This window comes from Vipera ursinii (genome assembly GCF_947247035.1).
Source record: "Vipera ursinii genome assembly, chromosome: 12".
NCBI classification, from domain to species: Eukaryota; Metazoa; Chordata; class Lepidosauria; order Squamata; family Viperidae; genus Vipera; species Vipera ursinii.
Window position 1 is genome coordinate 17,302,621 of NC_139525.1, and position 18,484 is coordinate 17,321,104.

Sequence of the window (18,484 nt, forward strand, 5' to 3'; positions counted from 1 at the left end):
CTTGAGCAGGGGTTGGACTACAAGACCTCCAAGGTCCCTTCCAACTCTATTCCGATTGAAAAAGAAATGACAGTGCTCTCAGCCGGGGGGGGGGGGAAATTGCAAAATCCAAGAGACCACCAGTTGGCACTGGTCTACTAGAATTAAGAAGAAAAGTCTTTGGTAAAGAGCCTCAGAATGGGATTCCAAGAGACTTCCCAATCACAGAACATTTATTTTCATTCATGGGGTGGGCATAAAACAGTTCCAAGTTCAAACAAAGGCTGAGTTTGCGTAGAAAGATAAATGGCAGGGCTTACATACTGTAGTAGAAAGAGTTACAGTACCAAAGTTTCAATGCATCTTTCTTCCTAGACTTATTTTCGCCAGACCAATTCCTTGGACTTCTCGCTGCCCCTTATTCCCTCAGCTCAACCCTTCCTTCTCCATTCTCCACTTGCCTGGAATTTTTAAAGGGATGGAAACGTGGCTGATTCGTGGACTTGCCATAAGCTTCAGACTGCTTGCTGTCCATTATAAATCTGAAGGTGAGCAGTCCAGCTAAACAGAGGCAGCATTTCTTTAAAATAGCAGCTGACTCAGATCGCTGGATAAGTGTCAGACTGAAACCTGACAATATTTGGACACCCCAAAGAAAACTCAGCCAGATACACCCGGAAGGGAGAAAACCATCAGCAAGCATTCAGAATTCCTTTTTCCAGTGAATTAATGGAATTTGCTTTCTTTCTCCAATACCCCTGGGGGGGGAGGGTTTGTGAGTCTTTGCCCCCACTGGCTCTGTCATTTTCCCAATGGACAATTCCAAGCATAAAAGATGGTGGCCCTCTGGGGTTCTTAGGGGGCTAATTTCAGAGAAAGAATACAGGCAGTCCTCCTTTGGCAACAGCCTCCTATAACAACCATCTACAGTTAGAACAGTGATGAAAAAGCAACTTTACAAGCAATCCTGACATTTTTGACCTCCTTGTGAAGCAAGCAAGCAACTTTGTCTTGGTCTCAGAGCGACATTTAACTAATAATATATCCATTGCACTAAAATAGAAATAGAAATTAAAAAGTCATACTAATAGAATAAAATAAGGTAAAATTACAGAGAATTGTTATCCCAAAACACAAAAAAGTCAGTAAAGGAAAGCTGAAGTAAAGTCATAAGCGCAGTCACGGTTCCACTCAGCAACTCTTTGCTTAATGACCAAGTTGTTGGTCCCTAACTTGGTTGCTAAACGAGGACTACCTGCAGCTAACCAGACTGCCCTCTCATCCACTTTTGCCAATTACATTTTTGATTACTTACTGATCATCTCCAACTTCAACCTTTATTGTCCCAAAGAAGCCACAGAAGAGAGTTGAGGAATATCTTTCCCACCCAGCTGAGCTGGAGCAGATGCTGCCCTGCGATGGCCCACGAGGTTAAGGCACAGCTTGGAGCAAAAATGAAAAGTCAGTTGTATGATGTAGCTGCCCTGTCGGCTTCAACATTTATCCCCATTCTCTAAAACCAACAAAATAAACAAAGGCTTTTTATTTTATGTTTATTGTTATTTTAAATGTCAACTAAATTTGATGTTCTGATTTTAAATAGCATGTCAGGACCACCCCCTCATTCCTGCAAGCTCTGCTATCTGTCAGTGCCAGTCTGCCATGGAGGGGTGGGGGCAGGGTAGAAGGGGAGTGTGTGAGAATGCTTGGGGGAAAGTGAAATGGATGGAAATAAGTCTGCTTCTCAGAGTCAGATCCTCAAGGTTGTTTCCCGGGAAGAAGAACGCAGCTGAAGAACAGCCTACACGCAGAGTGACGGTTTCAAAAACATCTCCTTTGAACTGATTGAACATTGGAGGGACCAGCAATGGGAAGTGCCTGGGAGCGAAATAGTTATTCCTAGGAACCTCAGCTCTGGCTTTGCTCTACTGTATTTCACTTGCCCTTTAGTAAGCTATACCTTTCTGGACAAATGGAGTCAAGGATCGTTCTTGCTTAAAGGATCAAGTTGAGGCAGGACAGACGTAGCTCCTCTGAAAGAGATCTCCAAGATCAGCTCGCCTCATAGGGTGATGTGGCACTTAGTACCACAGACCAGCGTGTCTCAATCTTGTCAACTTTTAAGATGCGTGGACTTCAACTCATTCTATCTGTGGTGATTACATCGTCATAAATGTCTTCAGGGACTTCCAAAAGTTAACTTCCAGCACCCAAGACCTCTGGATTCAGTTCTAAACAGACTCCTGAGGTGAATGAAGTAAACTCCAGACCTGGTTTGACTGAAGATGCACCAGTTGTCATGGTTCCAATTAATGAGACAGTTCAAACAAAATTCAGGCATTTTTTATCTAAAAGTCTTAATAATGAAACGCAGCATTGGCACTCATGGATGGATGCCAGAAGCTGAAATCTCCTCCCCTAAGCCCATTGTATCATACACAATTCCCACCCTTGTTTACACGTCATTGATCACATTGTCCAATTAGTTTTACATATGAAGTTTCACTTCCCTTTTTGTGCACAGCTATTTCTTATCTTCTCAAAATAGCCATTTGACATTCCCCACCCCACTTCAGTGATTCAAAGCAAAGCAGTTTAAACAAAAGGCTGCCTCTTATATTGTCAGTGGAAAAACATGTCAATGTTTGCAGCATTGACACCAGTGCTGAGGGAAAACTAAAAAGCATGAAACTCAAGGCATGAAACATTAGCCACCTCAATTTCTATTGAAAAGAATTTGTCAGCATTTGAGCACTTGGCCATGCTTGCACTCCTAAGAAACCCTTCTCTCTCTTCAGACTCTCGAGAAGAGGGTGACCAGGAGCAGAGTGTCCTGTGTAGCTCCTGAGGGCTTCAGGAGAGTTTGCCTGCCTGCCTGTGACTGCCCAGCCTCAAAAAGTTTGCCACCATTGCCCAAGCTCCATTGCCCATCGGCCACCAGTGAGAGGCTGGGAGATTTTCTCTCAACTACTTAAACTCCAGTGATGGATCATTTCTCACTTGGACTCCGATGAGAGGCTGGAAATCTTCTGATTCCCCCCACTCCCACCCCGCCGCCTTGCTTGGCACTGGTGGAGACTGAGAGAGCTTTCAACTCCCACCCATGCCTGAAGTTGCCCCATGTCTGTTACTTTCTCTGCCCATCACCAGCAGCTGCCAAAGTAAAGGGAGGGGAATAATAATAATAATAAAAACAGTGCTCTCTTTTTGGTGACAGTAAATCCTTCTGTGAGCTGAATGGTGACCTTCTTTTTGTGACCTCCTTTGTTTCGTTCTTTTCGCTATTTTTCATTTTGTTTATTACTGCCCCACAAACATCCACAAGCCTCCAACAACACTGATTGCTTATATACTTAATGTGCTAATTTAGCTTGAACCACAAGAGGGAGCAAAAGACTAATTTTTAGCTATCGGCCTATTTAACTGTAAATGAAATGTATAAAAAGGCCAGCTACTTTTTATATAGACTTTGTTTTTACATATTTTTTTAACACACGCACACGGGCACAACTTTATTGTACTTCCCGTGGAGACGCAAACAAGCTATAAATAAATTTTTGTAAGAGGAAAAACAAAACGGTGAGGAAAGAGTCTAACAACATAGTTATATGTCTAAGGAAATTCTTTATCATCCACGTCATAGTTGTTCCAAGGGTGCTTTTGAAAAGCCAGTTGGACTCAATTTCTTCTTCTTGCAGCACATTCGATGACAGAACTAACCTCAGCCTAGATCACATATGTGCCATGCTGGACCTCTGCCTATTTGAAATACAATGAAGGTTTCTACAGACAATAACACGGCTGCGCCAGGGGTTGACCTGTGTCCCCCATTGTGGCCAATCTCTACATGGGACAGGTAGAAACCAAATCCTAAACTCCTTCACAGGATTTCCACTCACTCCCTGGTATAGCCGCGTGGACGATACTTGGGTCAAGATTAAAACAGGTAAGTCCCCCACGTAGCCTCAATGACCCTCAGAGAGCTAATGACTGGAGAACTGCAGAGAATATAATAAATCCTTCCATTCCCCGCCTTTCAGTCAGAACCACAGAAGCTTTTTGGATGGGAAGTGAAATGTTTTCAAGGAAAAAAAAAGCCCTAAGAAAGTCCAGCTGCCTTTTGAAAAAGCACCTTTGGGACAACATTGTTGCATGCCAAGAGTGTGCGGTGTTTGTATTCCTACCTATGGAGGAGTCAAATTGAACCTACCAGGCGCGCAAGCGGGTGAGATTACTCAAGGAAAGTCTCTGAGGCCAGTCAGGCCCCTCGGGCTCCAGACCTCCCCACACGAGGCTCTGCCAGTTCCGACGCTGAGCGTGATGAACGTGAGGAAACTCCTTTGAATTCAGAAGTGTCTTTCCGAACAGAGCCTGCCAAGGAAGATGAAGCAGAGTACTGAAAGGAAGATGAAAGGGAAGGACAAGGGTGACAAGTCACGTTAAGAACAAAAGAGCCGAGAGAAGGAAGGACCAGCCAGCTCTGGGAGTGAGCAGCTGATTTCATATCCTCCCCCAGGAAGGAAACACCTGAAGAAAAGACTTTGCCAAATGGACCAGTGACAATTGATGTAGCCCAGATTTTCCCGAAGGAAAAAGAAGGGTTGGTGATCAGCAGTGCTTTTTTTGTAAAAGAAAAAGGTGCCGGAACTCACACATGTCATACAACGTGTCTTGCCTACCCTACAAGGTTCATCCAAAAAAGGTGCCGGAACTCCGTTCTGAGCTTTCTATGTGAAAAAAAGCCCTGGTGATCGGAGATTCACTGCTCAAAGGAAACAGAGCCAATAATTTGTAGATTAGACAATTTTTCAAGGGAAGTGGTCATCTTAAAGATGTGCCCACTAGGCCCAACAAAATAATCAAGCCCACACATTATTCTCCTCTTTCATGTTGGGATAAATGATACAATTAAGATTCTGAAAACCCATTTCAGTGGACTATGAGCAACTGGGCAGGGTAGCCAAAGAGTTAGAAGCACAGATGTTGATCTCAACTATATTTCCAATTGAAGGTCAATATCCAATGAGGGAACAGAGGATTTTAGAAGTATGTTGCCAGCACAAAGGATGATGCTATCACCAGAACTTTGGCTTTCTGACCATGGATTACACTATCTACAGCACAGGTGACGAACTTGATCATGTCACGTGACATATCGCAATGTATCACAGTGTTTTTTGCCTATGCGGAGCCGGGGTGGGCGTGGCCTGTGCATGATGCCTCCGGGCCATGGGTCGCCAGTTTGACACCCCTGATCTACGGGAGGTCTTCTAGAAAGAGCTGGACTCCGTCCTCACAAAGATCAGCCAGAAGAAACATCTCACACAGCTCAGAGGTTTGGGAAGGGCAGAATAAAAAGTAACAGATGAAAACCTATTGTTGTGTATGTAAATAGTTAGCAATAAGCCATGGAAAAGATTGCAAACACAGTGCAGCTTTGCAAGGTTTAAAGCGGGAAAATAAGGTGCAATCATTGGACGCCACAACCAAGGAGCGGGAAAAGAGACTGCTTGTATTGGTTACAGTTCAAACGCTTTCTCTATAAAAGGGTTGCAACATTTGACAGTTGACAGTTGACTTTGTGTATTCAATAAACTCGTTCAGTGTTAACCACTCTGAGTCCTCGTCAATTCGAACCAAACAACTGGCGACGAAGGTGGGATTGACAGAAGACCAGAGATTTGGAAGAATTGTCGTGAAGGCGGCAAATTCAGAGCGAGTCACAGTCAACCGAGCGGCCGCGGCAGAATAGGAAAAAAAATTCTCCGAATGGCGCAAATCGGGTCACTGAAGGAATTCGACCCTAACTTCCCCGAAGATTGGGAAGAATACATCGGTCAGGTCGAAGGATTCCTGTTAGTGAACGGAATCACTGACGACCGAAAAAAAGCGGCGGCACTTTTGACAATCTGCGGCACACCGGTCTACAGAGTTGCTGTCGGGCTGTGCCAGCCACAACCAGTCTCCAGCGTGCCCTATGCCGACCTCCTCGCAAAATTAAAGGTTCACTTTACTCCCCGAAGGTCCGAACTCTTTTGGCGGCGCATCTTCGAGAAGAGAAATCAGAGACCGGGGGAGTCCATACAGAAATTCGTCGCTGCCGTCAGGGAAGCCGCAGTACGTTGCAAATACGATAATTTAGAAATTAGAATTCGGGACAGAGTCGTGCTGGGCTTACGTGATGAACAATTACAAAATAGAATAATCGCCAAACCTACCGGCGATTTACAGGAAGTGCTCGACGAACTCCTAACGTATGAGTCAACCGGGTATCGCGACCCCCCCCGCAGTAGCATGGCGGCAGCACCCGAAATTAACCAAGAGGGCTATGTGGACTGCGGGGAGGTGGATCAGCAGTGGGAGGAAGAGATCGCCGAAGTCTCCAGGCGATTCGGAAAGATGGCACCAAGACAACTCAGAAGCGAGGGGCCTGAACCTGGCCGCCGGCAACAACCCGCAACACCGCAAAGACCACCGACCGGGGCACAACGACCGTGGCGGGACACCGCAACCAGACCGCGCGACAACGAAACCCAGAACCGATGTGGCAGCTGCGGCGGCAACCATCCCCGCGCTTCCTGCCGATTCCGTACCGCCAAGTGCAGGGCTTGCGGCAAGACCGGCCACATCCAGGCCATCTGCAGAAACCGCGTTCGGGACACCCGTCTGAACGAAGTCGATGTGTGGCCAGAGGGTAAGGTAACCCCCAATGCTAGTGGCAAGGAGACCCCTAGAACCCGGGTGAAATTTCCAAACCTAAGGGAGGTGGCCCGAGTCAATCGGAGACAGCAGGGAAGGGGGCACAATTTTCCGGACGGAAAATTAAAAATCACAGTCCTTCTGCAAGGGGTCCCTTGCAGAATGGAAATCGACTCAGGGGCTTCAGTGTCGATAATTTCCACTGAAACCCTTGAGAAAATTGAACAACTAAGCGGAAAAAGAATTCCACTTAGTCCAACAAATATTCAATTAATGGACTTCCAAAAAAGTCCAATAATCGTAAAAGGAAAGACCAGCCTTAGAGTAAACTTTAAGGGGTTTAAGGGGGTCTTAGATTTGATAGTTACGGAGGGGAATAGGACCAGCTTAATAGGGCTTAATTGGTTTCCTGCCCTGGGAATTTGGATAGGGGGAATAAATTCAGTGATTAGAAATAAGACCCTCGAATCCGTCTGCAAAGAATTTGCAGACGTATTCGATGGATCTCTAGGCAAGTACAAAGGGCCCCCCATTAATTTTAACCTAGATCCCTCAGTAAATCCAATCAGGCTTAAGGCCCGGAGGGTACCTTTCGCCTTAAAAGAAAAAATCGAGGCCGAGCTCGACCGGCTTGTAGGCCTCGGAGTTTTAGAACCTGTTGAGGGCGGTTTGTGGGAGACGCCGATTGTCACACCCCTCAAACCCAATGGGGATGTGAGAATCTGCGCCGACTACAAAGCGACCCTCAACATTGGAATGAAAAAGCATGCTTACCCGGTCCCGACGGTGAAGCAGGTCCTCGCCACGATCCAGGACGCCGCCATCTTCGCCAAGCTCGACTTGGCGCATGCGTACTTACAGTTGACTGTTTCCAAAGAGGCTGCAGAGGCACAGACAATTGTTACCCACAAGGGGGCGTTCCGAGTCCACAGACTGCAATTTGGAATTGCAGCAGCTCCAGGCATCTTCCAAGAAGTGATGGAGAGGACCTTAAAGGGCATACCTGGAGTATGCCCTTACTTTGATGATGTCCTAATAGCTGGAAAAGATGAAGGAATGTTAGTAGAGCGGCTGGAACAGGTACTGGGTAGATTTAGAAAGGCTGGATTAAAATTAAAAAAGGAAAAATGTAGCATAGGGGTTAAATCCACTGATTTTTTGGGGTTCAGGATTGACAAAAGCGGAGTCCACCCTACCCCTGAAAAAATTAAAGCAATAAAAGGGGCTCCTGAACCAAGGAACAAGGCTGAGCTACAGGCCTTCCTAGGCTTGGTAAATTTTTATCACACTTTTGTGCCACATAAGGCTGCCATTGCAGAACCACTGCACAGGCTTTTAGATAAGAAGACCCCTTGGCATTGGCAAGACAAGCACAAAGCGAGTTTCCAGACCTTAAAAGACATCCTTTCCAGTAGTTCAACTGTAACCCACTTTATAGAAAACAGACCAATCTACCTGGCGTGCGATGCTTCGCCTTATGGCGTTGGGGCAGTAATCAGCCATTTAGACACCCAGGGAATGCAAAGACCCATTGCTTACTACTCCCGCACACTAACCAAGGCAGAGCGGAACTATGCTCAAATAGACCGGGAAGCTTTAGCCATAGTGGCAGGAGTTAAAAAGTTCCACGACTACCTGTATGGCAGGAACTTTACAATACTGACAGACCACAAACCCCTGCTGGGACTGTTTACCACAGATAAACAGACTCCCCAAATTATGTCTCCCAGGATGCTGAGATGGTCCATTTTCCTCTCAGCATATTCATTTTCCCTCCAATACCGACCAGGTAAGGACATGGGTCACGCAGACGCTCTTAGCAGATTGCCCCTTAGCACAACAGAGGAGGACCCTGCCCCAGTGGGACAAGTAATGTCCCTACAAGATATTCCTGATTTGCCCCTAACTGCTAAAGACATAGCTGAGGCAACCAATAAGGACCTCATCTTAAGGAGAGTAATGGCCTGGGTCATGAGCGGTTGGCCCAACGCCAACCCGGACGTAAAATACAGTCCATTTTTCAGAAGGAAAGATGAACTATCAGTTCATATGGGTTGCTTACTCTGGGGAACTCGTGTAGTAATTCCAGAAATCCACAAATCAGCTATTCTATTTGAATTGCATGAGGGACACCCTGGAATAGTAAGGATGAAGGCCCTGGCTAGGAGTCACTTGTGGTGGCCAGGATTGGACCACGACATTGAGGAATGCGTTGCCAATTGCCATCTGTGCCAACGTTCCAGGCCTGAACAACAACACATCCGCACACATAAATGGGAGCTAGCTAGGAATCCTTGGTCCAGGATTCATATTGACTTCGCTGGACCTTTCCAGGGGTTAACGTTCCTTGTAGTGGTCGACAGCTACTCTAGATGGCTAGAAGTAGTACCGGTCAGTTCAGTAACGGCAGGCAGAACAATACAGGCATTAAGGGGCCTCTTTGCCACTCATGGGTTGCCGGATTTAATAGTGTCTGATAACGGGCCACAATTCACATCTATTGAATTTCAGGATTTCCTCAAGGCCAACTCGATTAAGCATAAGACTTCTGCACCCTTCCACCCCTCCACCAACGGATTGGCTGAAAGGAATGTGAGGACCACGAAGGACGCGCTTAAAAGAATCATTCGAGGTGACTGGCATCAGAGACTAGCTGAGTTCTTGTTGGCTCAGCACACAACCCCTTGTTCGGCTACAGGGAAAAGTCCAGCTGAAATGAGGTGGGGCAGGAAAATATTGACCAAGTTGGACAGATTACACCCTGACAGACTCCAACCAAACATTGAATTTGACATTCCTAACAGAACATTTGAAGTGGGGGACTTGATTTGGGCCAGGAACTACGCCCAAGGGGACAAATGGATTCCAGGGGTGGTAACTGAAATCTTAGGTCCCCTATCATACATCATTGAGGGGGAAGGGAATAGGAGCTGTAAAAGACACATAGACCAGCTGAGGAAAAGATCTAGTGGGTGTGTGCCTGCTGAGGGGGACCAAAGCTCAGTAAGGGGAAACAGTACAGACAACATTAGGCCAGAAAGCGGTGTAGAGGTTGGGCAAGACGACACATTCCCTGATGCCCAACAACAACAATTCAGTCCAATTGATTGGGAAATACCCCTGCGAAGTAGGCCAGTGACCACTGAATCCCAAACACAACCTAATACACAAGACAGTACATCTGAAGCCAGTAACCCAGAGCCCAGGTCTAGTAGTAACCAGCATAGTAACCAGCAGCCAAGCAGTCAACCAGGAAGAAGGGTCCCTAATAGCCAAAGTAACAGATACCCGTCCAGAATACATAGGCCACCAAAATACCTAATGGATTTTGTAAAGAAATGACACCAACTGGGGGGTAAGGGGTGTTGTGTATGTAAATAGTTAGCAATAAGCCATGGAAAAGATTGCAAACACAGTGCAGCTTTGCAAGGTTTAAAGCGGGAAAATAAGGTGCAATCATTGGACGCCACAACCAAGGAGCGGGAAAAGAGACTGCTTGTATTGGTTACAGTTCAAACGCTTTCTCTATAAAAGGGTTGCAACATTTGACAGTTGACAGTTGACTTTGTGTATTCAATAAACTCGTTCAGTGTTAACCACTCTGAGTCCTCGTCAATTCGAACCAAACACCTATCAAGGAAAATTTTTGTCAAGAACTAAGGAAAAATTTCCTGCGTGTGAGAACAAGTAATCAGAAGTTGTGGGTGCTCCATTACTGGAGGTTTTTAAGAAGAGTTTGGAGAGCCATTTGTCTGGAATGGTTTAGGGTTTTCTGCTTCAGCAGGGGGTTGGACTAGACGACCTCCACGGTCCTCTCCAATGCTGTTATTCTGTATTCTCCACTACGAGAACTTAATTTAACTGCACACCTCTACTGTGTTCTGTATACAAATTGGTGCAAAATATTAATTACACAACTCTTGCTATCCAGTTATGAAAAATAGAGTACAAGTTCTTTGTCTTCCTCTTAGCAAATACCTTAGAAATAATTTCCAGGAAAGTAGTGACATTTTGTCCAATAACCATTGCTGTTTGAATGAGTTAATTTTCTGGACATCATTTTCATAAATGTAATTGCATTTATTTACCTCTCAGATTACACTATGTAACACGCTGCTTCTAAGTGTTATATATCAACTGCTTATGTCAGAAGCCTATGCAAAAACAGCTATATTCATGACAAAGTTTGATTTTGTGATCACAGCCTCCAAAATTTTCATATTTATAGATACAAAACAGGTGATTTTTTTAAGTGTTTAAGCAGTTAGAGAAAGAACAATGTATACTTGCATGGCAAATACACAAAGGCAGTCAATACCACTCAAAAGTGTTCAGAAATGAGTAGATTTTCTAATTTGAGGCTATACTGCAAATTGCTTTCTCAAAGAAGCCCCCGAATATAGTCTTCCATCATTTCATTATACTGTCTTTGGTAACAAGGTTCAAAGTCCAGTGTATCCTGGTGAAAGCCCTCACTTTGCTCCTCTGAGTAAGCACCTGTGTTCTCCTTGAATTTATCAAGAGGAGCGTCAAGGATATGGACTTTGAGGGACATTCTGCATCCCATTTTGGCATAGTTCTTTATGAGAGTCTGATGATCTTTAAGTAGTTTTACAAGTTTTAAAGTAGTTTTACAATCATTAAGCCAAAGATTAAGGTATTTTAGAAAACCTAGTAATGTTAGACTTGGTTTCATAAACTTTACAACATACCGACTTATTTTCTGTCCTTGACCTTTTAGAAATTTACTCATTTTCCCTTACAATATTTTAGTTCTCCTGCTTCTCTTATTCTGAAATTTCTCACTTCGCTGGCCACTGATTCTAATAAAGATTTGATCGGGTGAGTTTCTACACCTGGATGCATCAGAAAAGTTGAGCAGTTCCTGGGAGACAGCTGGGGGGGCAGAAAAGGGAGCACCCAGTGAAGAGGAATTTCCAAGAAGCAGGGGATCCAAAGAAACAAGGCAAGGAGGCACACAAGCTCAGAGCTACTCAGGCTTCCTTCTAGAACAGGGGTCCCCAAACCCCAGGCTGTGGACAAATACCGGGCCACAGCACACCAGCAACTGGTCCGCACAAACCAGCAAAGCCCCACCCGTGGGATGCAGGCAGCATAAAAAACCACGCACCCTCCGGTCCACAGAAAAATCTCTCTCCATGGAACTGGTCCCTGGTGCCCAAAAGGTTGGGGACCTCTCTTCTAGAAGGTGATCAAGAGCCACCTGAGCACAGCTGGCCTCAGAACAAGACAGAGTTGAACTTAACTCTGCCCTCCAGTTCTGCCTGCTCTTCTCCTACCTGTAGGAGAAATAGAGACACTGAGGGATACTAATTATGGGCAGATAGAGTTGGAAGTGCTCTGTCTCAGGTTGCAGATGCACAGCCACAAAGTTGTTATGGAGTTAGTTACTAGATAAGCAGGTGACAGTAGACGGGTTCTGTACAGAGTGCCTGCCCATAGAAGCCCACTTGAAGTTCAAGCAGCAATAGAGTGGTCCTACTCATTACAGGAGTCAAGAACCAAATCAGGTAATCAGCAGGTCCAATAGTCGAGGGTTCAAGAGCAAGGAAACATAGGAGCAAGAGTCACAAGCTGGAATCCTGAACAGTTGTTTCCAACAAAGACTGAAGACAAAACAGCTACATAAATCTCTCTGCAGGCAGCTGGTTGCAATTACTGAAGCCTCAGCCTTTGCCCAGCAAGGAGCCTCTCTGAATAGAGTTATTCTGCTCACCGTTGCACGCAGAGAGACCTGCGGCTCATCAGATTTGCAGATGACAGCAAGTTGGGGAGAAGAGTCAAACTTTAGAAGACAGGCTCATGATCCAGAAGGATTTTGATAGGGTTGAACATTGGGCTGTATCCAAGAAAATGGTATTCAGTGGTGAGAAAATTAAGGTCTTACACCTAGACAGGTATATACTATAATAGGTGGTACCTAGCTCAATAGTTGCAACTGTGAGAGGGATCTAGGTGTTCTAGTGAACAACCATTTAAGTATGAGCCAACAGTGTGTCAAAAAAGCCAAAACCCCTCTAGGCTGCATCAACAGAGGAATAGTATGGAGATCAGGTGAAGCGTTAGTACCACTTCATATTGCACTGCAGTAGTGGAATACTGCATCCAGTACTGGTCACCATGATATAAAAATATGTTGAGATTCTAGAAAGAGTGCAGAGAAGAGGAATACAGACGATATGGAATCTGGAATTCAATTGTACAATGAAAAGCTAAGGGAACTAGGTATTATGCTTAGCCCAGGGGTCCCCAACCCCCGTTCTGTGGACCAGTACCAGTACCAGGCCACGGCATGCCAGCAACTGGTCCGCACAAATAAGCAAAGCCCCATCTGTGAGATGCAGGCAGCACACAAAGCCAGGCCCCCTCCGGTCTGCAGAAAAACCTCTCTCCACTGAACTGATCCCTGGTGCCCAAAAGGTTGGGGACCTCTGGTTTAGCCCAACAAAGAGAAGGACTGGAGAGACCAGAGACAGCTGTCACAGGGAAGAGGGGATCAATTTATTCTCCATAGCACCTGAGGGCAGGATAAGAAGCAATAGGTGGAAACTCATGGGAGGGAGATCCAGCCTGGTAATAAGAAGCAATTTCCTGACAGTAAGAACAATTAATCAGTGGAAGAGTTTGCCTCCTGAAGTTGTAGGTGCTGCATCGCAGGAGGTTTCAATTAAAGATTTAACAACCATTTGTCTGTGATGGTATGAGGACTCCCGTCTTGGGCAGGGGGTTGAATGAGAAGACCTCCAAGGTTCCTTCAAGCACTATGATTCTATGAAAATGAGACTAACTTTAAATATAAAGAAAACCAAACTAACCATAACAAGTACATCAATCAATCTTGGAACTGACATTTTGAAGTGATGGAGAGCACCTGCCTCCTAGGACCATCAGCAGTAAATGAATAAGCAGTCAAGAAATATGATTCTATGGAATATAAGGCAGTTTAGCACTTAGTAGAGCAACCATGAAGACTTTGGAAAAGATACTCAAATGCTGTGGTGTGTCTATACTTATGTACAAAGTTCAGAATTGTGTTAGCCTTACTATTGCCTGTGGCACTCTACAGAAGTAAAACTTGAATTTCTAAGAAGCAGGATAGGAAGAGTATTGAAGTCTTTGAACACTGAAGAAGTCTCCCGAGAGGACAATGGACAGTCAAGGAAACAAACTGATGGGTCATTGAAAAAAAGGTCCTCACTTGGCCAGGCTCAAATTATTCTACTTTGGATACACGATGTGAAGACCCAGCTCTCTGGGGAAAGGCTCTGACGCTGGGAAAGGTGGAAGAGAAGAAGACGATCGGAGCAAGGTAGGGACACCGTTGGGAGAGCTTAGGGACGGCATTATGGAGAAAATTTAATATGTAACTTCAGTTGCAAGTCTGTAAGCTGGTTGCAGTAATAAAATCTCACATACAGCAACTTTTCCCCCATGGAAGTTGCTATAAGCTAATTAGGAAAATGAAGGTAGCAAGTCACATGGGATCTGCTCTTCCAGCTACAGCCATCCCAACTTCGTCTCTTGATGAGTGATAAAAGGACCAGGGGTGACATGATAGCAGCATTCCAAAATTTGAGGAACTGCTGCAGAGAAGAGGGGTGGTCAACCTATTTTCCAGAAGGTATCACAAAAAATGACAGATGGAAAGGAGTTACTGGAGGAGTCAAGGAGAGAAGCAACCTAGAATTAAGGAGAAACTTCCTAACAGTGAGTAAAATTAACCAGTGAAATGGCTTGTCTTCCGAAGTCGGAGGGTGCTCCATCACTGCATCCGTTGGAACCCGACAGCCAGTTTCTAAGAAGAGATTGGACAGCCATTTGCCTGAAATGGTATAGGGTCTCCTGCTTGAACAGGGCTTTGGACTAGAAGACCTCCGAGGTTCCTTCCAACACCGTGATTCTGTAAATTCTTTGTTGGGGCCCAGAATTTGCTTCTGGGCTAATGAATATTTTCTCTCCTGTTTTGGATACATGATGTGAAGGTCCAGCTCTCTGGAAAAGGATTTGAATAGAATAGAGCTGGAAGGGATCTTGGAGCTCTTCTAGTCCAGCCCCCTGCCCAAGCAGGAGAACCCATACTATCTCAGACAAGTGACTGTCCAGTCTCTTCTTAAAAACCTCCAGTGATGGAGCACCCACTCCAAGGTCCCTTTTACAGTTGCTGTTTTTGAGCCAGGTCTCACCTAATCTGTACTTGTACCTTTGATTTTTCCTGCCTAAATGTAAAACTTTGCTTTTCTCCACATTGAAACTTATTTTGTTTGGATAGGGCCCATTGTTTGAGTTTGTCAATAACTTTTTGGATCCTGAGTTTGTCTTCTGGGGTGTTGGCTACTCCTGCCAGTTTGGTGTCATCTGCAAATCTGATGAGTTCCCCTTCATTTCCCTCATCTAAATTATTGATGAAGATATTGAAGAGTCCTGGGCCTAAGATGGAACCTTGTGGTACCCCACTGCTTACTTTTCTCCATGTGGATGTAGTGCCATTGAGGACTACTCGTTAGTATGGTTTGCCAGCCAGCTACAGATCCATCTGGTAGTGATGTTGTCTATTCCACCTTTTTTCTAACTTACCAATGAGTAAGTTGTGGTCTATTTTATCAAATGCCTTACTGAAATCTAAGTATAGTACATCTACAGCATTTCGCTGGTTTACTAGTTTAGTCACTTTATCAAAGAATGAAATAAGATTGGTTTGGCATGATCTGTTTTTAACAAACCCATGCTGGCTACTAGTTATAACTTTGTTTGCTTCTAGTTGTTCACAGATCTGTTTTTTTATTATTTTTCCAGGATCTTCCCAGGTATTGATGTTAGATTGATTGGCCTGTAGTTTCCTGGGTCTGTTTTCCCCCCCTTTCTTGAAGATGGGAACCACATCAACCCTTTTCAAATCTTTAAGGTATTTCTCTGGTGCTCCAGGATTTTTGAAAGATGTGGTGCAACAGTTCTGAGATAACATCTTCCAGCTCTTTCAGAACTCTGGGATGTAGTCTGTTGGGTCCTAGTAATTTATATTCATCAAGTTCGGATAGGTGTTCTCTTACCATTTTTATGCTTATTTTTTGTTTCTGGTTTGTCTTTTGCAGTGGTTTTTTTTGGATATGTTGGGCTATAGTTTCTTTTTGTGTGAAGACTGATGCAAAGAATGAGTTAAGCAGCTCTGCTTTCTCCCTGTTATTTCCTTGCCATCCTCTCTCTTTAGTGGATCTACCGTTTCCTTGACCTTTTTCTTGTTGTTAATATGTTGGAAGAAACTTTATTTTATTATCCTTGATTTCTGTTGCAAGCCTTTGTTCGTTCTGAGCCTGTGCTTTCCTGACTTCACCTTTGCATGTTCTAGCTGTCTGCTGATAATCAGCCTTAGTTATGTGCCCCACTTTCCGTTTTTTGTATTTGTTCCTTTTTGTCTTTCAGTTTGTCAGAGAGATCTTGGTGCAGCCATGCTGATTTCTTTTTGAATTTCTTGTTTTTCTTTTTCAGTGGTATTGTACTGGTCTGGGCTTTTATGATCACATTTTTCAGAGTTTCCCAAGCTTCTTGGGTTGTTTTCCCCTTTAGAATTTTCATCCATGGAAGTATTCCTGGAAAAGGTGGAAGGAAACAGAAGCAGAAGACAACCAGCAGCAAAGTGGAGGAATTCAGTTAGTGGGGATGGGGGCACTTGATACTGACCAAGGTAGGAACTGATCGTCATGAAGAAAATCTAGCTACGTGGTCACCGGGAGTTGAAAATAACTTGACCATACATAATCTATCATTCTACAGGTAGTTCCTGCTTAGCAATCACCATTGGGACCAACAACTCAGTCACTAAGTGAAAAATCACGTGACCATGACTGGATTCTCAGCCTTATTTTCCCTTCAGTTGTTCAATCAGTTGAAATAGGGGTACCTTAGAGATCTTCTAGTCCAGCCCCCTGCTCAAGCAGGAGATCCTATGCCATTTCAGACAGGTGGCTATCCTGTCTCTTTTTAAAAATGTCCAGTGTTGGAAGACTCACAACTTCTGGAGGCAGGCTGTTCCACTGGTTGATTGTCCTCACTGTTAGGAAGTTTCTCCTTAATTCCAGGTTGCTTCTCTCTTTGATCAGTTTCCATCCATTGTTTCTTGTCTTGCCTTTTGGTGCTTCAGAAAATAAGTTCTTTATGGCAGCCTCTGAAATGTTAAGCAAAGACATGTGGTCACTAAGTGAAAAATCATGACTAAAAATTTTCCTGCTACTTTTCATACAGAATTGTACAGAATTAACTCTGCTTCTTGCAAATATGCAAACGGCAATCAGTTGACTGAAGATGCTGTGTTGGTGGTACAGGCACATCAGTTGCGGAGCTCAAGAAAGGTGATCATGTGACTGCCAGATGCTGCAACGATTGTAAATGTGAGGATGGGTTGGAAAGTTACTTTTTGGTACCATTTTAACTTTGAACAATGGCTGCACGAGGCTGTCAGTAAATGAGGACCACCTGTACTTCACCCCACAAAAACTTTATTTCTATTAAAATGCTGTTATTGAATTCAGCAACCAGCTTTCTATTTCACAATCACCCAAGCTTTCCATAATGTAAAATTTCCATAATGTAAACTTTATGCTTTCTTTACTTGATTTTTTTTTCTTTTTATGGCCCTGTAATCTCTTTATTCGGGGTGTAGTCAGGGTGACTGAGTGGAGCTGAGTGTTTACTGCCCAGATGCCCTTCCTGATGCCTAACACGGAGTTTGCAACAGGTAATTCCATTTGTGCCCTGATAAACATCTGTCACTGCTTAGGATTGAACTCACAACCTTCCAAGTGGGAGGTCAGCGTCTTCACCTCTGGGCCCCAATGCCGCTGGCTTTCTTTACATCAATAAATGTCCAATAATTGTTTTTCCACATTCAAATTGTTTAATAGTGGAAATTTGGTCTACACACCTGTCTAATAGTATTGCTGCCTTCTATTTCTCCCATTTCACTGTCACGTCTTGCATATTTTTGGCCATTATTAAACAAGCACACCAGGCACACAACCAGGAACACCTAGTAAATAGCCTCCTGTAGTTTTTGAATTCATGATTGCAATGTCTCCCTTTGTGGAGGGAAAAATGTCGTTCTTCCTAAACCTCAGACAGCCAAAAGTCTTAACACAAATAAATCTCACAGCTGCTGGATAAAGCAAACCATTCACATTTTAACACTTCTCCAGTTGCACCACGTATACCTGTAGCCTTACTGTTTTTTCAATGTTCTTATGATAATTTTCATGCTTTTTCTTGGATTACTACTATCTATATCAACACACACACACACACAATCTGTAAAATATTCCTTTCAGCATCTCCACTTTCACCCAGGCTCATTCCTAAGCCTGACTAAGCAGTGGCAACCACCACTCTTAAGATCTTAGAGATCTCTTTGGGTTGGGTTGGGTTCTACAATGGCTATGAGCCCAAAGCTGGAACATGTGACCAAACACATCATTTCCACGTGTGACAAGCTGAGTTGGGAAACAGGCACTGTTCTCCAGGTTGTTCCCTCTTTAGGCTGCTTGGCCGGTCTTTGAGATGGTGCCACCTCTTTGTGTTGAAGGAATTCAATCATGGTTCAGCGGGTTTGCTGCGACCTCCATGGCAACCACAGGCTCCTCTCAAGTAATTTCCTGCCCAGCGCACGCAGCTGATCGTGTCTTAGTGTTTGGTGAAATGACTACAGGGCTGAATCACGTCTTAGTAAGAATGATGCCAATGGCCACTTGTGAGCTCTGCAATTTCTCCTCTAGCACACAGTCTCTCCTAAGACCCACGT

At 44.4% G+C, this 18,484-nt stretch overlaps 1 protein-coding gene across 1 annotated transcript; it reads left to right on the top strand.

The window, feature by feature from the left end:
* Positions 1–5,748: 5,748 nt before the first annotated feature.
* LOC310645827 (uncharacterized protein) lies at positions 5,749–9,598 on the top strand (the record flags this gene model as incomplete). Its single annotated transcript, XM_083371846.1, has 2 exons — positions 5,749–6,673; positions 9,190–9,598. 2 exons carry the CDS (start codon positions 5,749–5,751, stop codon positions 9,213–9,215), a joined length of 951 nt encoding a protein of 316 aa, XP_083227972.1. The 3' UTR covers positions 9,216–9,598.
* Between the last annotated feature and the right edge of the window lie 8,886 nt (positions 9,599–18,484).